Below are 26787 nucleotides of genomic sequence, written 5' to 3'. Positions count from 1 at the left end.
GGAAGAAGAGAACAGCAGAGCCAGCCCTGGCATTTTGGGCGGAGCTGGAGGGCTCCCTGTGGGCCGTGACTCTCACCCAGGCTACGTGTGGCAGAGCTCTGCCGGGGCACAGCCATTCACCGAGAGTGGCCTAGTTTTACAGCCCTCTAGCAGTCAGGACCAACGCGTCTTTCCTCCAGCCCCTGCCTGGCTCATCGTGCTCTGCAGGCTGCCCCCGGCCCGGGAGTACCGGAGTTATAGCCCCACGGCTTGAGAAAGTCGGCAACGTCTCCGTAACCGGGGGCTGGGGCACTTGTGTCTTTCCGGCTGATTTTGTAAGCAAGGAGGTGTTAAGGGAGGTGAAAGGGGGTACACAGGATAATCAGACTGCGGGAAGGGGGCAGGAGTCTGGGAAGGCTGAGAGCTGCAGGGATAGGGGTCCCGCTGCCCCCCAGCAGGGCGCGGAGGTGCATGGCTCGGTGGAACCACAGTGCCTCTACCTGGGCAAAGGGAGCAGGACCCCAGGCAGCCGCAGCCAAGGCACAATTGCTTCCTTCTCCCCTCCTCGTGGAGGCGGCCCCTGGAGCGCCTAGCCCCTGCCTCCTCCCCCTGTGCCCCCAGGTGCTGGTCCGGCCCCCGGCTGTGACATGGCCATGACTGTGACAATCACTGCCCAGCCCAAGGGCAGGCAGGCCGCTCACCATGAGCTGCTGGGGCTGCTGCGGGAAGGCCGGCTGCTGGGGTGCAGACAGAGCCACGTCCCACACGTGGGGCTACGGCCCCGACAACGGCCCCGAGCATTGGCACGAGCACTTCCCCATCGCCCGGGGGCAGCGGCAGTCCCCCATCGACATCCGGGCCCAGGACACCCGCTACAATGCCACGCTGCGGCCGCTCCAGTTCAACTATGACCCGACCACGGCGCAGAGCATCATCAACAACGGGCACACGGTGCAGGTGCAGTTCGGGGAGGGCTCCGTGCTGGCTGGGGGGCCCCTGGAGGGCCCTTACCGCCTGGCCCAGCTGCACCTGCACTGGGGCTCGGGGCCGGAGCAGGGCTCGGAGCACACGCTGGAGGGGCGCCGCTTCCCAGCCGAGCTGCACCTGGTGCACTGGCAGGCCCGTCACAAGGAGCTGAGCCAGGCGCTGCGCCACCCCGACGGCCTGGCCGTGGTGGCCGTGCTGTTGTGCCTGGGCCAGCCCTGCCCGGCCCTGCAGACGCTGGTAGGGGCGCTGGGCTCCGTGCGCACCCGGGGCACCCGGGCGCCCTTCTCCGCCTTCCAGCCACGGGAGCTGCTGCCCGCTTGCGGCGACTTCTGGACGTACCCAGGCTCGCTGACCACCCCGCCGCTGCTGGAGAGCGTCACCTGGCTCGTGCTGCGGGAGCCCGTGGCCATGGGCACGGAGCAGCTGGGGGCCCTGCGCGGCCTCCTGAGCAGCGCGGCCGGGGAGCCGCCCTGTGCCCTGCAAGACAACTGGCGGCCGTGCCAGCCCCTGCACGGCCGGGAGCTGCAGGCCAACTTTTGCTGAGTGCCGCGCCTGTCCTGCCGCCCCCTGCTCAATAAACACCCTGCCCATGCTCACGCCGGGCTGCTTCCTTCCCCCGACGTAGCGCTCTGCTGGGGGTCACTGCACTGCCCGGGGACACCAGCTGCTGGGTCGAGGCCGGGCAGGAACCAGGGCCCTGGGAGCTGCCCTCAGCCGTGGGAGGGGGAGGAGCAGCAGAGCCAGGCAGGGCAGAAGTGCCCAGCTGAGAGAGAGAAGGGAAAGCAGCACAGGGCTGGCAGTGATCCTAGCTCACCAAGGGCCTGCCCTGCTGCAGTCGGGGTGGGCGACTGCCAGGCTGCATTAGAACAAACCGCCACCGGCCCCGGCCCATCGTTACTCTTACCCAGCAGCAGAGCGAGACGTGTCCTGGGGCAGGCTCTGGGGGAACCTGCCCTCCACAGGCGCTTACCGCAAAGACGGGGCAGGCTGCGAATGGCCAAGGGAAGTTTTGGGCAGCAGCTGTTTGGGAAATGGAGTTTATCGTTGCAGAGCGTCTGCAGGGGACATTCTTAATGACAGCCAGACAGGGCTGCCCCTCCTGCACGTGGGGCGCTTCACAAGATCCCCCTGGGGGCAGCATCCTGAATTCCCAGAAACACTGGTAAGGAGCCAACAGCCCTTTTACAGGCAGCTACAGGAAAGCCATGTCTAGGAAGCCTGAATGGGTTCAACACCCAGCGTGTCGTGTGGTTACAGTGTGTGTTACAAGCCTGGGGCGAACACTCAGTGCACGTTAACGTGAGGCAGTTGGGAATCTCAGTTCAACCAAAACAAGCTCCTTTCCAGTCACACTAGAGCTGTGCAGGCAGACTGACGGCAGCTGAAATACAGATCTGGCCGTTTAACTAGTGCAGATTTAGCACAGCCTGCTCTGCCCCACTGCCGTGCTCCGTGATGCGGTGGGTGCTCAGTGAGCTGAAGGACTGAGGGGACCTTGCTGCTATTCAAGTGGCCTTGGACTACGAGTGGCTCCCGCCCAGGGAGTTCAACACTCGGACACCCTCAAGGATCAAATTCCTGAGACCGGAGCACGCAGCTTTCTTGGCAAGCGACCCAGGAGCCGAGCCCTGCCCTCCTGATAATGAGACACTGCTGCCTTCACCAGGAAATGCAAGACTTGCTTATTTCGGCCTTCTTAGGACAGCGACGACTAAGACGGGAGGGGACTGGAGAAGCACTCACACAGGCTGTACCACCCCCTGGCAGACGGATACGGCCTGATGGGCCCTGCCTGGTGCGAGTGTCTGAGAACTGCCCCACGCACAGCTCTGGTGATAAGCTACATGGACAAAGAGGGACAGCAGAGCTTTTCCTAGAAGACGTCGGCCAACAGCAGCTAGGGCAGTGACTCCCAACTTGTGGCCAAAAGTGGCCCACAAGGGCTTTCAGAGTAGCTGCAGAAGGGATCCACGGCCTAAGGACCCAGTCGGCGCGCCTTGCTACAAGATGGGTGCAGGCTTCTTGCTACAGCCAAGGGGACAAGAAATCAGCGCTGCCCACCCCCTGGCTGTAGCAGGGAACACAGCACAGCGCTCGGTTTAGGTCCATAGGCGCTGGGGTCCCTGCTGGAGCCAGAGGGAGGGAAACATTGATCTCCCGTCCCCCTGGCTGCAGAAGGGAGCCGCTGCCCGGGGACCCAGGTGGAGTGCACAGGGCTACAGGACACGTGTGGTTTCCCTGCTGCAGCCGGGGGGACGGGAGATCAGCGAGGAGGCAGCATCCTTGCTGAACTCCCACTGTCTGGCTGCAGTAGTAGTGGTGGCGGCGGTGGGGGGGCTGCTGGGGGAGACGGGTGGCCCTTCAGGGTTGTAAAAAATATCATCTGTGGCCCTCGAGCCAAAAAGGCTGGGAACCGCTGAGCTAAGCCATTCCTCTCGAAACCCGTGTTATGAAAGAGATGGACACCAGGGGGCACACGGAGAAAAGAGAACTGGGCACAGCCTGCTTATAATTGTCTTAGTTCAGGAGTCTGCAAACTCCAGCTGTGGGACCAGCAGAGAGGGGAGGAGGGGGAGCAGGAAGAGAAGCCCCAGAGCTCGGGTAAATGGCTGATGTGTGCCCACGGTGTGGAAAAGGGAGTGTTTGCTAAAGCAGGGAGAAAAGCAGGCCTTGCAGGCCGTGGCAGCTGCTCCAGAGAAAGGGGTTTGGGAAGTCAGGCAGATGGGACATGGGGCTAGTACCAGATCTGCTGCCAGCCCGTCTCCGGCCCATGGCTGTGTCACTAATCCCCTGGGCCGAGGTGTCTGTGTGCATCGCTCCTGTAGCTGGGCACGTCCTGCACTGCAGTGTTGGCAAGAAGCGGGCCTGACTTGTGCAGCTGTGTGTAGTCACAGCAGGGAGGCAGGAGCTGCAAGGAGACATGAGCCTGGTGCTGCTTACAAGGCTTGGGCCCATTCCCTGCTGAGAGAAGTGAGGGAGCTGCAGGGGGATGGGATGCAGGCTAGAGCAGGCCTTCAAGTGCAAGAGGAAAGAAAGCAACTAGCCCGTGCTGGTCCACATCTACTCCATCAGCGCCACCAGTGACTTGGGCACCCCAGATGCTAGGGAGGAGTCGTCCAGATGAGAGCCAGGTGACCGAGCCAGTACAGACGAAAGCAGGACAACCCACTAGAGGGACATGCTTAGCTTGGCGCTTCCCCAGCCTTCCCGCAGAGGATCGCAAGGTGCTGTACAAACAGCACTTACTTTAGAAGGCCTATCATCCCTTTCTAGAGATGGGGAATGCAAGGCACCGAAGTGACTTAATCAGTGGCTTACAAGCCACCCATAGCCAAGCCCGGAGAACTCAGGTTTCCCAAGTGGTCAGGGCTGTTCTGTAACCACTAAACATCCCCCCCGCCCCCGCCCATTCAGCATGGAGAGGGACTCCTCTGCATTCAATGGTAGGGTGTCTGCAGCAACAGCAGCACCCATTACTGTGATCCAGCCACTCTACTACCCCAGCCCCCCCCCCAGGGGCTCCCATTACACTGGGGTAGCTGTGGGAGAGTTCCCCTGCCCGAAGAACAACTTGGCATTGCACACAATTGGCTCAGGCAATTTGCCTTGGAAACGTCAGCACATTCACCCCCTTCTCTTCAAACTCACTCCCTGAGCTCAGAGAGGCGCGTTTATAAACAAACTGTCTAACTCTGGCTATTTTCCTCCATTCTAAGCCACCCGGCAGTAGCAGGAAACCTCCCCCGCCAAGCAGCCAGAATCAAACCAGCCGTTAGCAGTGGCACATGCTGCTAGACTCCACCTGCCGCGGACGGGAACAGTAAGTCTCCACTCATACAAAGAATGGTGCAGACTAGCAGCTCATCCTCACACTAGGCGGGAGGTCAGTGAAGAGTGAACACACAGGTCGCTCGTCCAAGCCCACACAGCACGTCAGTGGTGCGAGAGGGTGAGTGAATGAGGATGGATGGATTCGTGGAATGAGTAACACGGCTGGGCCTAGACCTATAATACGTCAGCACTGCAGTGACAGGTGTGAAGCCCCATGCTGAAAGGCAGAGCAGCTGTTGTGAGTGACTGTGGCTTCGGAGTCTTGCTTAACTGGTTCGGCATGACTTGGTTCTCAGGCCCCAGCCAGACTGCAGGCCTGGGCCAGTGTTTCTGGGACAGGAACACAGCAAGACAAACACCCTCCGGCCTGTGAGAGCAGAATGAGAGCCCACTATGAAACAAGAGCTGGGGGGTAGCAAGGTGCAGCTTGAGGCTTCTCCTCTGCTCCTGTCCCCGATCTGCTCACGTGGCTCCTGTTCGGAAGAGCAGAGATTTACTCAAGCTTGTAATGCTAGCACGTTCACAGGACTTGTGATCAGGAGTCCAGAGCCGAGCGGGTCCCATGCAGCAAGCACTGACAGAGAGAGATCGGCTCTTCCTATCTTTGGGCCAGCAGCAGACCTGACACTACATGCCGCTGTCCTCTCCCTAGCTACAGCCAGTACGGCCTAAGGCAGTGCTTCTCCCTCTGATGCATGGTGGCTGAACACGTACCATCAGGCCCTAGCACAGCTGCCATCCCGGTCTCCATTCCCATCTCGTTTTCTATTTATCTTTGTTCTGTATGTTCTAGCTCCCTCAGCCCCTTCCCTCATGCAGTAGGTGGCCCCAGGCAGTTCCACGAGGGGTGTGGTGCAGGAGGCCACGCGTGGATCTATGGGTGCGGGAGACAGGCACGTTGCAAAAGCCCAGTTACAGAGCTTGGGCTGGTAAGCACCTTCCTGATCCTGTCATCTGCATGCCTACGCTGCTCGGATGGCCAGGCCAGCTGTGTGAGGAGTGTGCTCAGACACTACAGCGAGATCCCTGGCAGGATGCTTGTAAAAGAATGCTGCTTCCGCTTGTACGACTGGACACGCTCCATGCACCAGATCAGAAAGGTCGGTGGTGGTAAAGAGCGGGGGGTTTTAGGAGAGATGTCGCCAAGCCCCAAACTCCTTCCCCCAGAGCATGTCAAAGGACTGGCAGTGGAACAGATGTGTAGCTTCCGGAGACAGGCACTAGAAAGCAGTTTAGCTGGTCAGATTTAGTCTCTTCTCGGCCACCCCAAAACTAAAGGTGGCACCCACCTGCATTACACCCAGCCTCCTCCTGCTGCTGCTGACAAATACCACTGTTCCCAGCGCACTGGGGGTCACAGTCTCTGAGAGCGAGAGCAGGAGGCAACAGTTATCAGTCACTTACGGGCTAGTTAAAGCTTTTGTAGCGCACCTATTAATAACAGCCGCCTCCCTACTTTACTAGGCCACTGTCACGTCCCCCACTGCAGCAGTTCCCGTGCAATAGCTTGCTCACTCGGCATTCCTCTGGAACCAGCTCCTGCAGTCGCCCTTCCTAGTGAACAAGCTGATAAAGAAACAGTCTGAGCTGCTGGTCACAACTGCCTGGCAAGTGGGCCTCTGTGCTTGCCAGGCCCTGCTGATTCAGCCTTGCCTTCCCCTGAGGCAGCGCAGCACGCACACCTGCCCCTCGCCCTGACAAAGCTGTCTTTTCCCAGGTGCTTTCCAGCACGTACAGACACACAAGATCTCCAAGCTATTTTCCCATCAAGCATGGCAGATCCATGGGATCATTCATTCTCCTCTGCCAGCAGTCTGTCACTATGGATCCGCTCACATCTCATCTGGCTGAGTGGAACATCTTAGCCAAAGTCAGACCCGTCTGATTTGCGACATCATTTAAATGGAGGGAGATTTACTCTGCACAGTGGAAAGGGGGAGGGTGACTTTAAAAAAATAAATGTCGTAGGTCAACTAGGACATGCAAAGAAATGCTATTGAAATAACTGCCTTTAAGTGAGAGCCTAGAGATTCAGAAACCAAAGGAGGCTGAAGAAGCTGTACTCAGAGCTGAACTTGCTGGAAAAGATTTCTTTTTGTTCAGGGCAGCCCTACCATAATGAGTCCTAGCGCTGTCTGACAGAATCACATCTAATCTTACAGGAGACGAATCATATTCAAACAGCAGAGTGGCTAGTTTTCATCTTAAAGTCAGACTGCACATGCTCCCTTTCCACAGACTCAGCCAAAACAGGAAGCTGAAAATTGCTGCAAACCGTAAAAGAGTGAGGTATAAACATCTGTTTATTAGATACATGCACCAAAAGCAGCAGGACATTTTGGGGTGCCGGGAAGGAAATGCAGATGCAAGAGATGGGACTACTCTCCAGATAAAGGACAGTTGAGAGATGGGAGACAGACAAAACAAAAGCCTCCAGAAATACCCCACAATAGAGTTGGCATGCTCCGGCAGTTATCTGGAGCAAGCTCCTATTGCAGGATTTATTTTTACTCAAATATAGCTAGTGAAATAGATAGAAGAGAACCAGGTCATCCACTTGGGACCACTCAAACACATTGACTACAGACTGCTGATCTTTTTAGGAAGGTTTGTGAAGCTTCTAAGATCTATAGAGTGGAGAATTACAATTTAATTATTAATTTTAAAACTCTTCATGCAACATTAAGGTTGAGAGATCAAGCACTCTGGTTAGGCACTTCCAGATGAGTCACTCGTGCTTTTGTAGCATACATTAAAATACAAACTTCTGAATCAGCCCTGCAAAATCCTACTGACCCAGGCCAGGTAACTTGATTTTTATTTTTAGGAGGAAGCACATTTATTATTGTAAACAACAGGCAAGTGGATTTTGTGCCAGGGCTGATTTAACGTGCACCTGATGGATCAGACCAGCCCAGGGGAGTGTTGGGTGACAGGGAAGAGTTGAATGACTCCTACGCCATGGTCCTGCCAGCTGCGCTGCTGCCCCGTAGTGGCCCTCCGCAGCTGGAACAGCCCCTGTGGGACCAAATGCTGTCAACAACTTAAAAGCATCCTGAGGGCTGCTCTCAGCTGCATTTGAGACTGGCCCAGTGCCAAGAAAGCCTGATTTGGGGACGCAAAGGCGACAAAGCTACCTTTGTGGGTCCAATCCCCACCCCAGTGCATTGCAGCTGCACTGAATGCTCCGCAGCGGAGTTTGACCCTCCTACTCCTACCAAAACTATCCAATCCTGCACTGAGCTCAGTTATTCTCCCCGAAAGTTGTTTGTATCCTTTCGTCATGGCAATGCCACATCTACAGACACTACCTGTGCGAGCTGTTGAGACTCGCAAACCCTTTTTCAGAAGTGGCTTACGGTACTTTCAAAAGGTACTTGAGACCCTAAGGATACGTCTACAGTGCAAAAAAACCCGTGTTCTTTACTGGAGTCAGCTAGCAGGTTAAAAGAGCAGTGAAGGCACTGCCACTCAACGTCTGACTCGGGTTAGCAGGCTGGGCTCAGCCCCCGGCTATCCTGCAGACTAACTCACACTGTAGTCTGAGTTCAAAGTGGAGCTGCCATATCTTCGCTGACCATTGAACCCAAGTCAGCTAACCAGAGGATTTTTTTTTCCTGCACCACAGCTTGGAGAGAGCTGCCCAGGTAGACAGACCCCCCCCCGGCATGCTAAAAACAGCTGCGTGGATGTTGAGGTTCTGGCAGACACTCACCTGGCTAGCCCAAGTCTCTGCTGTAGCTGAAACATCCACTCTGCTATTTGTAGTGCAGCCGTTCCAGCCCCATTAGCTGGACTGTCTACACCTGAGCTGGAATGCTAGCTCCAGCTGTAGTGTAGACCTAACCACCTACCACTGGTCAATGGACTAGAACTTCGGAAGTGACACAAAATGGTCAGGGTGTGTACTGTACCACACCAAGGTAAACTTCTAGCTTTACGTTGCTTTAGCCAAGATCAGACACGGCCCCGATTCATTTGACAGAGACAGAGACCCTCTCTTCGTCTTCATTTGGGAGTAACATTCTCCGCTTGTCTAGCACTAAATTAAGGCTCTCAAAGGGTCAAGTTTTAAATAAAAGCTTCCAGAAAATTTAAAATACAAGTGTAGTATAGATTTTCCTTGTGTCTAAGACACAGCAATAACCATACCAGAGCAGACCAGCGGTCTAGCTAATCCACTAGTCCAGCACCTTTTCTCTGACAGAGGCCAGTATCAAATGCTTCAGAGGAAGATGCAAGAAGCCACAGTCGATAATTATGGAATAAGTAATCCATAGGGGATACATCATCTTACCCACAACAATCAGTGATTGCCGTATGTCCTGAGGCATGGCATCACTTTTTCATAACTGGGGATATTCTCCTTACCTCAATAAATGTCTAACCCTTTTTTGAATTCTACTAAGCCTTTGGTATCTAGATACAGAGCAGTTTTCAAAACCCACAGGATGCCTTCCAGCCTGTTTAAGAATGAAGGCTGTGTTTCTTAAGGCAGGAATCATTTAGAAGTTTAATTAGAATTGCCATCCGTGGTGGCATAGAACAGAACTAGGTTCCCTAGTGCCGATTCTTCCATGGATAAAATCAATGTCACTCAGCCAACAAAGGTTGCAGCCCACAAAAGCTTATACCTGCAGAAATGTGTTAGTCTTTAAGGTGCTACAGGACTCTGGTTGTTTTTGCTGACTAACACAGCTACCCCTCTGAGATGTTAGTGTTTCACACTGATAAATAGATTTAGAGAGAGACTTGCTTTTAATTTTTCTTTTAAAACTGGAGAAGTCTCTGACCTTTTGTTTTCAGAAATATGAGGTTTGGACACAGGGCCAGAGAAGCAGAAAGTTTTATTGTGGGACTAATTATATCTTAGTGTGATTTGAGTGCTTTAGCTTTAATCTCTCTCAGGATATCAGAAGCCCCAACTGAATTAATGGCTTGTACCCAACTGCCTTGAAATTAGCTCATACTAGTTAAATAAAATACTACAATAACCTTCTTACAATTTGGCCCTGTGGTGTTGAAACCATGCTAGAAATAGCCATGGTTTCAAATAATTATTGTTAGTGTAGCTTTACTATGGGTTCCTTAAGTACAGCAATTTTCCCCCGAGAGCTGTATTTATTATTTAGATCAGGGCCCCACAACGGTGATGCAATGCAAACCGAGTAAGAGCGATCCTGCCTCAAAGAGCTTGCCATCTAGTCTATCCCCTGCAGGTCAGTCATAGCAGTTTTAGAACCAGTAAAAACCCCCAGCTCCATTTCTCAGGGAGGACAGCAGATCGCTGGGCACAGGGCCAAAGATCCATTCATGTTTAAACTTGGTGACGCTAGGCATAGCTAGTCCTCACCAACACGAGGCATTTGATCACATATATAGAAGTGGCGCTGAAATATCCTCCCATGTCAGAACAGGGTGCCAAGGCACTGACGGAAAGCACTTCAAGAAAAATGTAGGCAACTGACTAGGAAGTCAGAGTGAATCTGAGACAGATACAGGAGATTTGATAGTCTTGGAGCAGTGCAGACGTCCAGTTTCCAATAGGAGCTCTCCTGTGGCCATTGTGGCCAGGAGGAAACCCAGTGGATCACTGAGGGTAGCAGTATTATATTGGGTAACAGTTTGCAACAGCCAATAGGGGACCTACGGCTGCTTTTGAGTCTCAAAAACCATTAAAAGTGAAGGAGTTTTACCAGTTTCATGCCAAGCAGCTAAAACCCAGATGTGGAAATCCTGCAGCGATATGATCTTTAGAAAGTGGGCCATTCACGTGTGATCAGCAACGAAGTCTAGTGTTCTTAAGTATATTCAACTGCACAACTTAAACCAACTTTGAGGTCTGTAATCCTGAAGGACTTTGGCAGGGCAGGGTTGATTCACCAGCACTCAATCACTTTTAACCCCTCGTCCCCAGATCTAGAGACAGAAAATCTGCCAATGCTTTTCAGTTCAGGACATGAGCTAAGAGGACACATTTGCTGCCTTGCATCAAGAACTCAAACAGCTTCTCAACATACAACAGCACCGTGGGGAACATAGAGTGGAGGAGAGAACAGGACACCAAAAAATCCAAACAACGCACCATTGCCGATGAAATCCAGCATTCGGCAGAGAAGCGGCATTTCCGTTTCATCCCACCAGAACCAAGGGAGAGTTTCATGCAAGGCCCTAGAAACTTTGGAACCCATTCTCCTTGTAGCTTGCAACAGTTCTACAGCCGTTTGGACATGATGCTAGGTGTCTTTGGTTTAGCTGGTTAATTTTTTGCATTTACTACATCCCCCAACTGGTTGGCATCTCATTGTGGGTCGCTCAGATAAGGTCTTAATATTTGTAAACAGGGGCTAATTACTATGCTATAAAAGACAGACATCCATCAAGTAAAAGCTCTTAGAAAGGGATTTATGGACAGGGAGGTAGATTTTAACCCTTTTGTCTTCCTAATCCTCTTCCGTGCCCTTCAAAGAAAGTTATAGCCACACGTCAGATTCCCAAGGTTCCCTTTTAGTGACTTATCTGCATAAGCAGTTCAGACACTCCTAATGTAAAAGACATGTATTTCGAGGAACACCCCCCCATACAGGTAAGTTTACAGTTAACGGTCCTGTATTTGGGGAGAGGTGAGAAGAGACCCCCATGGTAGAAATGGAATATTCTGTCCGCTCAGACATCCACACCAGCCCAAATACCCAGAGCTCTGAGATCAGGGGAATGTTGTTAAACAGCCTGGAAGATGCAAGTTAGTATCAATGAGGTTTAAACACTGAGTGCATTTCCAGCACATCCAGGAGGGATGGTTTTGAAGCCAGTACAGTGCCTTTCCCTGTTCAGGGAGAGAGGGACTGTGTCTGTGCTCTAGTTTCATCATGTAAATTAGATGTATATTCATTATAAACTGGAGAAATAGCCCTTGGCTATAATCTTCAGTTATATGAGAGAATCCTACAAACTAGATGTGAACATCCTTTTAAAATCCAGATGCAAGAGTTATACCAGTAACTGCAGAGCCTCATGTGGCTATCGCACTCCCGTTACTTGCTGCAAATCCTCACTGGGAATAAAAGGAGTCTCCATAGTTACACCTTTCCAAATAGACCCATGCCACGTTCGATTTAGTTTGATCTTACGCAGGAAGGGCATACAATCTAGTAACGTCTGAAAGGCACACAGCAGGTGAGCAGTGGAGCACACCTTCCCACTATCACAAGTTTTATCCTCCTCCAAGATTTTTATTCTCTCTGCTTTGTTAATATAAGGTGTGTTAAAGTAAAGTACTATAAAATCTGACTTTGAATCTCTCTCCTATTCTCTACCTGAGAAGAGATAAATGCCAATATATTTCACTAACTGGAGTGTCACAGTTTATTTGGGATAAAGGAGCTGTTGATTAGTCTACCTTGCCGTAGCCACGTCTCCCATTTTCCAATCTGACTGCTGTAAAACAAAAAATCTGTTTACTTGGTGTTTGCTGAGATCTGATCTATCCAACCCCTTTAGGTCATCTCCAGTGAGTTGAGGTGCTTTCTCTTCAATATTCCTTTATGCAAAATTCATTAGGGGATTCAGCTTCTAAGATCAGCCAGAGCAAGGTGTGCTTGGGAAAACAGGAGGCTGCTCCAAGAACCGGAGCAGCCCATAAACCAGTGAGTGGGAAGTTCCTCATTGTAAACTCACAGAAGATGGTTATTTTGAAGAAGTGCTCAACTTGCACATGCACCTCGTTTCTGCTTTATTCAAAGCCTTCCAGCTAGCAAAGCAAAGCACGCACACTGGCATCTGGGGAGAGTTCATCTCCACTCTACCTGAAAAATGCACTGGAGAGGAGACATGAGGACATGGATTGCAACCTTCAAGTTTTTTCAGGTAAGTACAATTTTTCCAAGACATCAAACTAAAAGGGAAATAAAAACATGCCCCTAAGCCTTTGGAACAGAAAGATCAGGAATGGAGAAAACCCAGCCCAATTGGCCACTACTTCTTGAGGAATTTCACCTTTCTTGGTCTGCAGTTTTCTGCACGACATAACAGTCTCACAGAACATCTTAGTGCTCTTACTGCAGAAGGATATCCCTAGGATGTCCCTAAAGTATTTGAAACCCCAAATGCAGTCCTCCCCCAAATTTTTCTGAGAACATCTTTGGCCAGAAGTTAGATTATTACAGCGAATGTCCAGCCTGCAGCCTTTGGCTACATCAGTTGCATACCACAGGCCAAGCAAGCCTCATTCATTCACACTGCATAAAAACAGCAGAAGGGGCAGAGGGAAATGGACTTTTTGGCTTTACTTTTTATTTTTCCTGAAGACGAAAAAGAAAAGAAAAGAAAGAATTCTCGTTATACCCGTAGCATATGAGAAGCAGCGTATATAATCAGTATGTGTTTTAATGAAATACAGCAGCAATTCCCGATTCTCTCCACAGCAAACCCCAGCAAACATTTCTGTCTGGTTTCTATGGGAATGGCCTGTGGAGACATCTTTCACATTATAAGCGTCAGAAAAGGTTCTCTAAGAAAGAAAATTTGCAAGTGTCATTATAAAATGTTAACTTTGGGCTGTAACAAATTGGGCTGATGATTTAACAGCTTCAAAGCCTCTGCTCAATAGAAAAAATACAGTAGAGATGGAAGTTTTCCATTGGAAACCATTACACCACTTTCACACTTATCCCTGCTCTGCTCACTAATAACTGCCACTGGGCAGAAGTCAGTCATCAGAAACCATCAGAAGTGTCTGCATAGCGATATTCTGCTGAACCAGTGCAGTGCTATAGGAGGGGACTGATTATAGGGCTCACAGCACAGCATAAAGTAACCCAGAACTCACTGAGAAAGCGTATGAGATATCTAAGCTCCTTCACTCTTTCCCCCACAGGACAGAATTCTTCCATACATGTCCAAGATCGATTTCACCCACATACAGATAGGGAAACGGGGAAGCAAGATGTTTGCATCAGAGGTCATAAGTGATTGACCCTTCAGTGGAGAAGAAATGGAAAGCTGGAAGTGCTCTAGTTGGGACAGTGGTGTAAATTCCAACGGAAGGCACCCATCTGTGTCAAAGTCCCACGTGAAAGCCTAGAGAGTTTACAGAAGTGGTGTACAAATTAAAGACACATGCTCAACAGTGTTGCACTAACTAGAGAAATGTTCACAGCATTCAATATTGCATTAAATAGGAACAGAATGCAATATTTTCCTTAGAACACGTTACTAATCTTTGTATTAGTAAAATTCTAGCAGGAACTATAGCAGGGAAAATATCAAACTGAATGAATGCTGCTAAGTGTTTCTAGAAATTAAAAGCATGGCTCCCACTAAACAAAGCAGAGCATCACTGTGGATAAAAGACAAAAAAAACCCAAAAAAACCCTACCAAATGATGCATCAAACACCCTATTCTTTGTCACCATTTGCACAACAGTGCATATCCACTGGGGCCTTTACTGGACCCTTATTGCTGGGTTCATGTTGGAGTAAAGGTTTCTTTTACAGGTTGTGTCTATAAACTAAGCATTTAAGTGAACAAAAACATTGATTAAAAAGGGTAAAAAGTCTGAAGAGTAACAAGAAAAAGCTATTAGTCGTACACTGATTCAGAAATGTAGACTTCTTTTCAACAAAATTTGGACTCTTCGAACAAGAGATGGAAATCTCTCAGTTGGTTTGGTTTTAATAGCAAAATTGTTCTTATATTTTGAACAGGCTAATGGAATGTCCTACCTGTATTGAATATTTTTGATTCACAATCCTGCTGCACCAGGCTAAAGTCTGAGAGATAAAAGATTCTATTTGCAGTTATCGGTGCAGAACAATTCATGACAAGACTCAAAGACTATCTTCCATGGCTTACTGTAACATTAGCATAACTTCAGACATTTAAATCACTTTTTGCCAAAAGCCAAAATATGGGTTTCACTAATTCTATTTTGGGAGGAGGGCAGAAGAAGAATCTCAGTCCGGGGGTTTGTATTTGCAGCAGGCTAACAAATAGAATAAAAAGTAGGTATTTCAGGTAACACCACCTTACAATAACTAACTTAGTGGGAAATGTTAAAGTAATAGCACAGCCCTCAATCAATTTGGAATGGGGGAAGGCGACTGGGAGAATGGAAGGGAAGCAGCTTCAGACTCAATCCTTGGCTTCCAAGATAATATATTCAGAAAAATATTGCATGAAAAGTCTTAGGGTTTTAGTTCTTTCATAGATGTATATTTACCAGTTTTCACAAAGATTGCAGGAATACGATTATAAACAATAAATTAGGACTTCATGTTGCTATCATTTGGCATAACACAATCAGGCAATTTTTCCTTTTTAAATATAAGGCAACACAAGCCAACACATAATTTAATCCGTCTTTAGTCAGACTGCTTAACTTTGCTAAAGAGTAATCACTAAAGAACGGTTTATAGTACACTTAAAAGAATTTAAATAATGACATGGTATAAGTGTACTACCGTATGCAAGGAATCAGAAAACGTACTCTGCTAAGCTTTGAAACCTAAATATTTGTTACAGCCCAGAACTACACGTCTAAATTAAAAAAAAATACCAATAAATGGTTTCTAATTTTTCCATTTACGAAAAACTTTAAGAATCTCTAGCCAACTATGACATCACTTCAAAACTTGTAAATTGGTTGTGGGTTTTTTTTTTTTAAATTTTGTATGATGTCTTAAGATTTTAAATCATGCTCATTAAGGAAAAGTTCAAGGAGCAAATACTTAAGGCTTTGTTTTTCAAAGGGCTGTGAGGGAGGCCAGTGGGTTCACTCATACACAATGCTACTCAAACCCACACTACCAGGCGACATTCATACAGAAATATTACACTTAAAAGTTACAGTGTAGAGCAATGTTTTTAGCCAGTGTACATATAAAGAATCAATGCATTTACTTTTTTTTTAAATTCCAAACTCAACTGTGATCATTATGTTCAAGTCTTAGTCTCATTTACAGAGATGAGAAACTTCCTACTTACACTAAATTTAGCTTTAAAAGAAGGGATGTTTCAATATGCTGAAGAGAATGAGAGTCTGAGGTTATCCAATAGTTAGTGTCCTATGGGTCACCAACTCATTTAGCTGCTCTAAGTGTCATTGGGAGGGAGGAGAAGTAGTTAGGCACCGAGAATCTGGGGAAAAGGTACTTTAAAAATAGTTTAAATGAGAATTCCCAGAGATGAGATCTGTTCTATCACATCTATGGTGGTGCTTTAACATACAAGAATATAGGGCTGTAAATCTCACCATGACTCATGGCTAGAGCTTCGTTTCATAGCAAATATCTTTCATTTAATTGATGCTGCTGTCGGAATGTGAGAACACCATGCCGGTCACTATGTGCCCTTACTCTGCAGTGGAGACAGATTTCTAAATATGCTTATCCATCCTGAAATTAATTCTATCTACTGGAGGAGCAACTGAACCCTTTGTGGGGTCATCAGTGGGTCTAGATTCCTGGAATATAACCTCAATACAGCACTCTGCTTCAGGAAATCCAGACTCCTAGCAGCGAGGGGTTCAGACATAGTTAGCTTTAAAATGGTAAGGTGGAAGCAAAGTCTACTGTTGCAGCTACGTAGCTTACATCCTAAAACTACCACTCACACACCCTGTCCTCAACCAAGGGTCCAGAAGATCTGTGAGGGACTTTTGACAAAGACCAAAGTCTAAATGATAAATGCAGAACTCTGCAAAAGCTAGCAAAAAGCTTCTTCCTATGTTAATGCCTAACTATATAACCCTAGCTAGATGCTTTCAAAAGTAGGCTTCCTCTTCAATTAAATAAGCCTCTAGACAGTGCAAATGGGCAACGTTTAATGCATTTAATGAAACAGGCTTTAAAGCTGAAAGTAAGCCCTACTTCCTGACCAATTCTGTTGCTCTTAATCTTCAGAGGAAATTGAGATTGAAATTTAAGCATCTATGCTACCTAGCTCTTTAAAGAGCTGGCTAACAGATGCAACTGTGAACCCTGCAGCAACTTAACCGTCCTGCAAGTAGTTACCAAGCAGAAGGCAAAAGCTGAGCAAAGAGGATTCTGTGATGAAGAAACAGCTGCAGGGTGTAGTAGTGTAATCAAGTTCTTTGAAACAAAAGGCATGTAAAGTATTTGATGCAAAAGATGTGGATGAAAGCTTTTAAGTATACCTTAGATCTTGTTTCAATGGTTACTATAATGATCACACAAGTTTGCAAATTAAAAATACTTTGCTTATTAATTAAAATTAAGACTAAACCTATAATTTTATCTGTGAAAGTGACGGCAGCCTATCTATACCCTGGGTGCTGAATATGAATATTTCGACTATCAGTTGGTTCAGGCGCTCGATTCATGGGAGGCCGATGGACTTTTCCCAGCACAGCCATACTCTGATCTCTGAAGCAAGCCTGCTGGAAGTCCCCACTTAGGTAATCCATGGGCTGCATCACACTATTCTGGCTGGCTGAACCAGCTCCAGCTCTGTAATGAGTTCCTGCCGCACAATCTAGTGGTGCTCCCGCTGGCTGTCCTCCATGAAAAGACATGGCAAGATCCTGGGACCCAGAGCTGTCACTGTTCGGTGTGGGCAGAATGTTATTCCATATGGGCTGGAAATAGTGCCCATTAGTATATGGCAAGGGTCCCTGCAATCCATTCACAGGTGGGGAAGGTGTCGGCTTCTCAATAGGGGGCTTTAAGTTGAAAGACTGGCCCATGCACAGTTCTTGAGGGTAGTTTGAAGTTTTACCAGGAAAACCCTGCCCTGCAATCTCTCTCTGAGGGTGCTTTCCCGCAAGTCCAGTAGGTCCAGCAGCATCACCACACATTTGCTGGAGATGTGCGAGCTGATGCTGGTTCCATGCAACGGATTTGATTTCATTCTGGTATGCAGATGGCACCCTGTTGATGTTTACCATGGGTACATTAACAGAGGCAGGAGGAGGAATAGCAGCAGCAAGATCTACAGGGTTTACTACACAGGAAGGCATCGGTGTGGGAACATTGTGAGTAGATACCCTGGTACTTGCATTGATAAGCAGGTTGCGACTTATGGGGCTAGGGTTTGCAATCTGTCCCTCACACACCGAGGTAGTGCTAATGCCAGCTCTGGCCTGGCAGAACTGGTTAATCTGGTGCACGATGCTGCTCAGATCTGGGGGCTGGTTCTGCTGCAGAGTGGCAGCCATAGAGAGGGGAATGGTTGAGGTAGACACGGTCACATTCGGTGGCGCATCAGCATCCGGCATCTTTCTGCTTCCATGTAAACCTGGCTGCAGCAAAGCATTCGCAGGGTGCTGCAGAGTCTGGTGCGCCATGGTCTGAGGATGCTGCAAGCTCTGGGGCTGCTGCATATTCTGAGGGTGCGGCAAAGTCTGTGGCTGCGGTATGCCCTGAGGGTGCGTTAAATTTTGTGGCTGCAGTATACCCTGAGGGTGCGGCAAAGTCTGCGCCTGCGGTATGCTCTGGGGGTGTGGCAGAGTCTGTGCATGCTGAAGAGCCTGCTGGCGAGCAAGCGCCTGGGGGTGGTTTAAAGTGCTAGGTGCAACGTATGGTGTGGAAGGGGGATTCATCATTGCTTCCGGCAGCAGACGTGTGCGCGTTCCGTCAAAGTCTTTGATAATTCCTTTAGCTGGAGACTTGACTATCGCAAGCAGACCTGTTTTTGTGGTGGGCTGAGATGGGTAAGGACTATACCTCTGGCCTGAAGTATCAAGTCCATTCACAGTACGGCGTACGTGTTTCCTCTGGGGAACTTTGACGCTGTTTGGAAAAATTTTTATAGTCAGTGGATTGTTGGCAACCTTCTTAGCATAAGCATCCAATTCTGCTGGGGTAGGATACTGTGCAGATCTCATCTTCTGTGTAGTGTCCCCTGTGGAGAAAGAAGGAGTCCATCAATACCGACCCTGGTAAGAAACAGCTCTCAGAATGAGCAAGTTATGGTAAAAAGGCATTCAAAAAAGATAAGAGCAGCATCTTCCCGAAGCAGTAGGGAAGCATCAGGCATCTCACTCCCTTCATCAGTGGGAACCAACACGAGACACCATTCAACTTCAGGCAACGCAAAATGACTAAGTTTATTCAGAAAACGTTTGTAGTTACATTAATCCTTGCAGAGTAATCGACAAAACAGATGTGAACTTATAAACATATCAGAGGGCCTGCACCCTGTAGGATTTTCTATCCTGGGAAAACGTCACAGCCTCATGCATTTTCTCTGAATTTAAACCTGCCTCTGCCCTCCCTCCCCATTCTTAAGCTATTCTTGGAATCCTGAGCTTCTAGTTTAGGAAACAGAGAAACCAGTTAGTGAACAGAATTTAGAAGTGCGTATAATGTTGATAGGAGCCCCATATAAAGCCACTTCAACTAAAGCTTCTTGGATTTCAATTTCAGCATTATTCTGAAATTCTGAGGCATTTAAAAGCAGTTTTAAAACCACCTTCTTTGCCAAATTCTCAAAAGTTCTTCATGAAGTCTTTATCAGTTGATGTTTATCCAGATTATATTGCATCATTCCCATTTTGGTAAAGATGCATTATTTTGTGCTTTTCAACTCTGTGCATCCCAGCTAGTCGACATTCATGTTGGGACAGCACCCTAACAACAAACAATTAAAATCTGGGTACCGCAACAGAACCTACAAGCACATTTCTCCTCCACATGTGGGCAAAAAAAAAAAAATGTCCATCATCCTGCTCAGTTTATTCTCACTTAGGCGACATCCACTTGGCTGCAGGCTTGAGCAGCAGGTTGTCATGTGTATGTTTTAGCAAAGGCCATCTGAAAAGCTAGGGGGATGGAATGCATCTGTATATTGTGGTAACCTCATTCCACACAGACAGGACATTTCCCTTCACAGCTGTGCTGGCTACCTCCCATAAGCTATCGCTTGAAAAGCAAATTTTATAATCTTCCAATGTAGGCTTGTGTCTTCCACAGTCCCATTCCCCTTTTGCTTGATTTTTCACCTTGCCGATTTTGTCCAACAAAAAAGCAGCTCTCCTCTAATAGAGCAAGAGGTTCAGCTTCCTCCACAGCTCCTACCCATGCTAACTGCAGTGCTGTGCTGGCAGGGGATTCTGCAGCTGACTTTTCCAGAGCCCAGGAGGACCATGGCCTGTGTGCTTGGCACCTCATTGCCCCAAGGAGAAGAGACCTAGGCATTTCAGCACACCAGAGATCATGCTGCTACCAGGAAGGCAAATCTCTTCTTGAACACATGTACTTGCTCATAGCCTTTTGGAAAACAATTTGCTTAGAAGAAGTTGTCTACCAAGGACGGTTAAAGTCTAAGCAGCATCTACTAGCTCCCTTTCAATCACTGTCTGCAGAGCATGTGGATTTTAGTCTCTAAAACTGAAGGCAGAGCACAACTTCTATAAGAAAAGCTAGCCTTGGAAACCCAGGGCAATGCAAGAGATGATGGGATGGATACCACAAGGAGAAGCAGTTATAGTGATATTAAACGTATCCTTTGTAAAATGGTAATCTTTAGAAGCTAGCCATCTCTTTAGCATGGCATGCACTCAGCTGTGCCAGCTGGCAATTTACTTATCCATCTTCATGGTTCCCGAGATGCCTCTCACCATGCTGTTTAAGCACTGGCATCTACCATCCTCCCCACTAACTAGAGGAAATACTCATTGATATTTATTAACCTGAACATCCTAATTCTCATGTCTCACCTCACTCTCATGCAGGTTCTAACTTCCTTTTTGTTTAACTTTTGTATTTCTAATAAAGTCAGGAATGGCTCCAAATTAGGCTTAGCGCTGCTAGTTGCCAGGTTTCTGTCAGCAGTTCCTAAAACTTTATTTTTAGCAGGTTCTTCTAGTCCTTCTGATCGTCTCTGCCTTTTCTAATAGATGCCTCACCTGGAAACATGCTAGGTAATTCTGACGAAAGAATAACTGAAGGGAATCCATGCCTTTCTGCAACATGGGTCATGTGAACACTTGGCTACTTTCAGATAGAATTTCTACTTGAGACTTCAAGACATCTTTCTTTTACATTCCATGGAAAAACTAGACAAGAAGAATTTTGCCTCTTTTGCCCATAACTAGCTAAAACATCCATAACTTACTTAGAACTGATCAGAAAACATATTTCTGAGACTCCGCATGTACTAGGTAAGATGTAATTATGTTACACCAGTAGTTTTTCTTCATAGTAGACTCTGCTCTTTGTTGGATCAACTTGGGCAATGAAACAGAGAAAACTGTGAATAGGTCAGAAACAGGAATTAAGGGGCACTCAGAGAATCTGAAGAACCAGTACAAGGATTTCAAGAACACAGTGAAGTAGTCGTTGGGATTAGGTAGGGACAGAAAAAAAAACAGATTAGCTTAGTTGACTAAATGAATGGGAAAATATCAAGCAGAGTTAAACAAAATGTGTCTTTACTTTCCAACATCCCTCTCACTTGTGACCAGTAACAGATTTCTGTGCCAGTCCATAATACAATTAGACATGCACTTCTTCGTATCAGAAATATTTTCTTGTTAGCAATGGCACATTTCTCTGTTAAAGAAAAATGTTACATTAGTACTGAAATTAAGTGCATTTCACATTATGCCTTTAAACCACAGCTTTGTAACCTACTTATGGTTAAATGTTCATTAAAATTCATGGAAACATCACAAGCCTTACGGAGCCTTACAATAATCAGGGCATTTTAGTTCACAACAAACAAGAAGAGCTGGACCCAATTCCAGGGTAAAGCTCTCAACTGCAGCAATTCTTCTGTAGGTTTAATGAGAGAGTCCCTCATTCCTTGGGCAAGAGTTAATTTTAGCCTATGGATTTGTCTTTTAGTCCAGAAATATAAAACCCACACTGTCTTAACTGAGGCTACTCCATCATCATCTCAATCAATCTTTCTCCCGAGGCACCTGTCTTTACATCACTGGAAACGACGACAATTGCCTAATAAAAAGGCATTTTGCTCTTTTAACAATGCATTCTTTGCCTCAAGAATTCTGATATTGTTTTCGGTGTTATATTTAAGTGGCAGAAGGAAGGCAGGAAGGAAAGAATGCAGATAAGGGGCCAATGAGAAATTCCACACATGGGCAAAGGACAAATCTTAGGGTTACTCTGCTTTCCCTTGAAATCTTACAAAATTGAGTTTTTCCGGTTTTTGCAAAGTCTTTAAAATATCTGTATATTATCAGCAGAGGCATGGGCACAAGGGGAGAGGCCTATGCCCCAATAATCAGGGGCAAAGAACTCCTCCAGCCCCAAGGGGGAGAGAGCAATCCCCTGAGAAGACTGCTGGAAAAGCGAGCTCTGGCCAGGGCAAGGGGGAGGGTGCCGTGAGCTCCTGCTGGGACTGAGGTTGGGGGCAGAGGGGAAAGAGAAGAATGTGCCCCTCCAAAAGAGGTCAAATTTAAATTTCTGCACACTCCCCTGGTTTTCAGTTTCAAAAAGAAAAAATATTTACGAGTCATCTAACAGCTCCTCCTTCATACAGTATCCTTAAAAAAAAAAAGCCCTTCATTAGGAGGTGGACAGGAAAGAAGGTAACTATGTAGCGTTTTAAATAGACTGCAAGACCAATGAGATCCAGAGAGCTATGTTTATAAACATTTTCAGGCTTTCTGAAGTTCTAGTAATAAAGGTTGTCTGGTACAGTTCTAGATCTTCGTAAGGCTTCTATAAAAAGCAGGAGACTTTCAAATCCTCTACCCCCTTCCCCCGCCAAAAAAGGGGTCACAAGTTATTGTTCATTAAAAATGCTCATTAACTCAGCTTTTCTTTGGCCAGGGGCAAGACTGTTTATGCATATATGGGATGTGAAGAAATGCATCAAATAATCTTACACACATCTGCAGCAGAGGGGGCATTTTGATTTTCAATATAAATCAAAGCTAACTAGAACCGCTAAGCATTACCGCCGTTTAAGTGTCTGCCACCCACTTTATATATGCTAAATTCTTTTAAACACAGTACCTAAACTCTTCACTAATGGCTTGTCTACACTGTGAAAATTAGTGTGCGGCAAACGAGGGTGCAAATGTACAGTGCACTAGCTACTCAGCACTAACTCCATGTATGGACACACTTACTGAACTACTTCTTGAACAATTTAGCTTAGCACGCTTCCGAAGTGCAATAAATTACTGTGCACTAAGACACTCAATGCACAGCAAGAATAAATGGAGTAGCTGCTGCAGGCTTTTTCTCTGTGTAGACAAATCCTAAATGAAGTTACGGTAATGCTTTCAGCCCAGTATTAAGCAGTGCCTGGAAAGTGCTGGCAATATCAGGCTATGAGATGCTAGCTTATTACCTTTATCAAATATAGAACTAATGCAGAATGAAATTGGTCCTCATCCCACCAAACAAACACGTTAAAAGATTGGCTGGGATGATTTAGTTGGGGTTGGTCGGGCTAAATGACCCACTGAGGTCTCTTCCAATCCTAATATTCTATGATTTTACCAAATTGCACTTTCAGCATGAAGCTTTCCAATGCACTAAAGCAATCACCAACCAAGGAAGTCTTAACAAATTGTAGGGTTTTTGGAGAGAAAGTGCCATAAGTTCTATCCTCTCCCACATAATTTTACAGGAGTTTTAGTCAGCAATACTTCAACTGAAAAGACAAAATGCTACATACATTAAGAAGAAGAAAAAGGGGGAACATGTCATTTGCTGGCAGTCTACTTGCATATCACATTGTGAAAGTTCCTTTCTGGACACATCCTCTTGCTATAACCACAGAAACGTAGGACTAGAAGGAACATTGAGAAGTTACCTAGTCCAGCCCCCTGCGACAGGACAAAGCACACCTAGACCATCCCTGCCAAGAGCTTGTCGAACCATTCTTAAAACCAGCATTGATGGGGATTCCATGACCTCCCTTGGAGTGCTTCACTGTCCTAAAATGTATTTCCAAATGTCACTCTACATCTCCCCTGCTGCAGATTAAGTCCATTACTTCTTGTCCTACCTTCAGTGGATGTGGAGAACCATTTACAACAGCCCGTAATGTATCTGAAGACTGCTACTAGGTCTCCCCTCAGTTTCCTTTTCACAAGACTAAACACACCCAGTTTTTTTTAGTCTCCCCATATAGTTCAGGTTTTCTAAACCCTTTTATCATTTTTGTTGCTCACCTCTGGACTCTCTCCTGTTTGTCCACATCTTTCCTGAAGTGTGGAGCTCAGAACTGGACACAGTACTCTAGCTGAGTCCTCACCAATGCCAAGTAGAGCAGGACAATTACCTCCCATGTCTTATGACACTTTTGTTAATACACCCCAGAATGCTATTATCCTTTTTCGCAGCTGCACCACACTGCTGACTCACAGTCCATCTGTGATCCACTACAACCCCCACATCATTTTCAGCAGTACTACCATCCAGTCAGTTATTCCACATTTTGTAGTTGTGTATTAGATTTTTTCCTTCCTAAGTATAGTACTTTGCACTTGTCTATACTGAATTTCATCTTGTTGATTTCAGACCAATTCTCCAATTTTCAAGGTCGTTTTGAATTTGAATCCTGTTCTCAACAAGTGCCAGCTTGGTGTCATCTCCAAAATTTATAAAGATACTCTCCACTCCATTATCCAAGTGAAAATATTGAGTAGGACAGACCCAGAACAGACCCCATGGGATCTCACCAGAAAACTCGCCCCCAGATTGACAGCAAATCACTGATACCATCTTCCAGTTTTGCACCCACTTTATACTAATTTAATCTGGATCACATTTCCTTAGTTTGCTTATGAGAATGTCATGTGGGTCTCTCAATATTGTAACTTAAATCAAGATATCTCTTGCATCTACAACTTCCCTATCCAGTAGGCCAGTAACCTTGTCAAAGGAGGAAATTAGATTGATTTGGCATGATTTGTTCTTGACAAATCCACACTGGCTATTCTTATAACCCTATTATCTATCCTCTAGGTGCTTAAAAACTGATTGGAACCAAATGATCAAACAGCTACCAAAGTTTAGGCTGATTGGTCTATAGTTCCCCAAGCCCACTCTGTTCCCTTTTTTAAAGATGGACAGCCATATAAAGCCTCTCTCTAGTCCTCGGGAACCTAATCCATCCTCCATAAATTCTTAGAAATAATTGCTAATGGTTCCGAGATTGCTTCAAGCTAGTTCCTTTAATACCTTAAATGTCATCAGGCCCCAATGACTTGAATACATCTAAATATTATTTAACCTGTTCTTTCCCTTTGCTGGTTTGCAGTACTTCCCACTGGTTAATATAGTGTTAATGCCACAATTGTTACTGCAATTACAAAGCACATTTGGGGAGAAAATTACAATAAGTTCTATTGAAATATTGTGATGTAAAACACAGACGCTTCTCAAGAATTTGTTCTTGCCTGGTAGGCCCCATATGCATAACTAGGCGATTACCACCTTTATTCCTCAACATTCCCATGCCAAATTGCCTTAGCAAGTCATGGACAATATGTTGTTTAGTTTGACCATAACTGGAGTGTAAGTTATTTGATTTCAAAACGTCAGCAAGTCCAACAACAAAAGTTAAATGAAGAGACATGAATTTCTCCCATATACAAGTTGCAGATACTAGGTACATGCTAAAGCGCATTTCTGTAAGAAGATCATTATACTCAGTTCCTTAATAAACACCCTTGGAATTTCTGAATACTTTTTATTTGCCACCCAACTTGTGGAATCAATTTGTGAGTCAAGTGATCTCAGGAGGATGAGGGGACGTGAGAGAACAAAGAGGGTGATTCCCTTAATATCATAAAATCATTCCCTTAATAAACGAATGCATGTGTCTGAATAGAAGGGTTTACTTGAAATACCAGTGCAAATGTCACAGTGATGAAAGAGGTCAATGAAAGTGAATTTGTTGGTTACCACTGTATTCTATACAAGAATTTTCAAAGCCACAGAAAAGACAACAGGATGGAGAGACAGCAACTCTGAATACTCAAAATGCTGGCCAGATTAGGGATATTTGTGTTTTATCAGAATGTGATACATCCTTATAGCAACAAAACAAACTTCAACAACTCTGTATTAAACATGATCTAACTTCTATTGGTGCCTGCTTTTCAATTCAATTCGGTGAAAAGGAACCAGAAAAAAATTCTCTTAAGAGTCAAATCAGTATGCAGAGTTTCACTGCCTAACGCTTTTAGTAAAGAGGCAAGAATTTAAGTGTGTCATCTTACTATGATTAAGATTAACCTCCCAAAAGCTGGAAAGGGAGGGCTAGTTGCTAATGCTTGAACTTTAGTAGCTATTTCTTACAGCTATTATTGATGGATGCCTTGAAGGCATGACAAAACATAAAAGACTGAAATATTAAATACCCGGTACCCTAAATCTTTATTTCAGATCTATGCCAATACCAGATTTAACAATTAAGCACGTCCTGAAGGCAAAACGTCACTCACATTTCTGAAGTCCAGTGTTCATCTGCGTGTAAGAAAGAAGCTGAAAGGAGAGGTCACCTGGTCCTGGTAGACAGGCCAGCATGGCAGACAGGCACTAACACAACATGGGGCATTCACTCCTCCGCACACTGCAACAAAGACAATTCAAGGTTATAATACAAGGATGAGTACTGTGATGAAATACACGCAAACAACCATCTCTATGCTGAAGAGGGCCCCATGCTTCACCAAAGCCATTACATTAGCAGTATGTTGATTAAAAGGATATCTATTCTTATCTGTAGCAACAATGTGCTTCCAAACTGTTGCAATGGCTAACCTGACATTTTAAACTGGCACATCTGTACACCCATTAGGAAAAGAAAATACAAGAAAATTAATACCTACCTACACCTACATTTGACAGTGTTCACCCGTATTGGAAAGTTTCTACCATTTAACCTATAAACTACAAATGCTGGCACTTGTGTTTGCAGGGTTATTCTGAAGCGGGGGTGGGGGGAAAACAGTTCTGGATTTCCTATGGCAGGCCCTCCTATTTTGGTTCTACTGAACTGTATTAAAAAAAAAAAAGTTACCACATTTCTGTTCAAAGATA

The 26787-nt window shown here is 46.4% G+C and overlaps 1 protein-coding gene and 1 pseudogene across 4 annotated transcripts in view; one reads left to right on the top strand and one right to left on the bottom strand.

Moving 5' to 3' along the window:
* The first annotated feature begins 681 nt into the window (after window positions 1–681).
* LOC137164955 (carbonic anhydrase 2 pseudogene) lies at window positions 682–1509 on the top strand (annotated as a pseudogene).
* An 11655-nt stretch (window positions 1510–13164) lies between these two features.
* The window catches only part of FAM222B (family with sequence similarity 222 member B), a 46042-nt gene continuing 32419 nt past the window's right edge, over window positions 13165–26787 (bottom strand). For all 4 annotated transcript variants that reach the window (XM_067565928.1, XM_067565926.1, XM_067565927.1 and 1 more), the window contains 2 exons: window positions 26190–26317; window positions 13165–18658 (listed from right to left, as the gene is read on the bottom strand). In XM_067565928.1, the coding sequence (XP_067422029.1) occupies window positions 17073–18658; window positions 26190–26271 (1668 nt within the window). In that variant the 5' untranslated portion in view covers window positions 26272–26317 and the 3' untranslated portion in view covers window positions 13165–17072. The remainder of the gene's footprint in view (window positions 18659–26189; window positions 26318–26787) is intronic.

This window comes from Emydura macquarii, unplaced genomic scaffold (genome assembly GCF_026122565.2).
Source record: "Emydura macquarii macquarii isolate MOO-44397 ecotype Brisbane River unplaced genomic scaffold, CSIRO-AGI_Emac_v2 contig_2699, whole genome shotgun sequence".
Taxonomy (NCBI): domain Eukaryota; kingdom Metazoa; phylum Chordata; order Testudines; family Chelidae; genus Emydura; species Emydura macquarii.
Note: the sequence above shows the minus strand (reverse complement) of the source record. Positions and strands in the feature narration are given on the sequence as shown.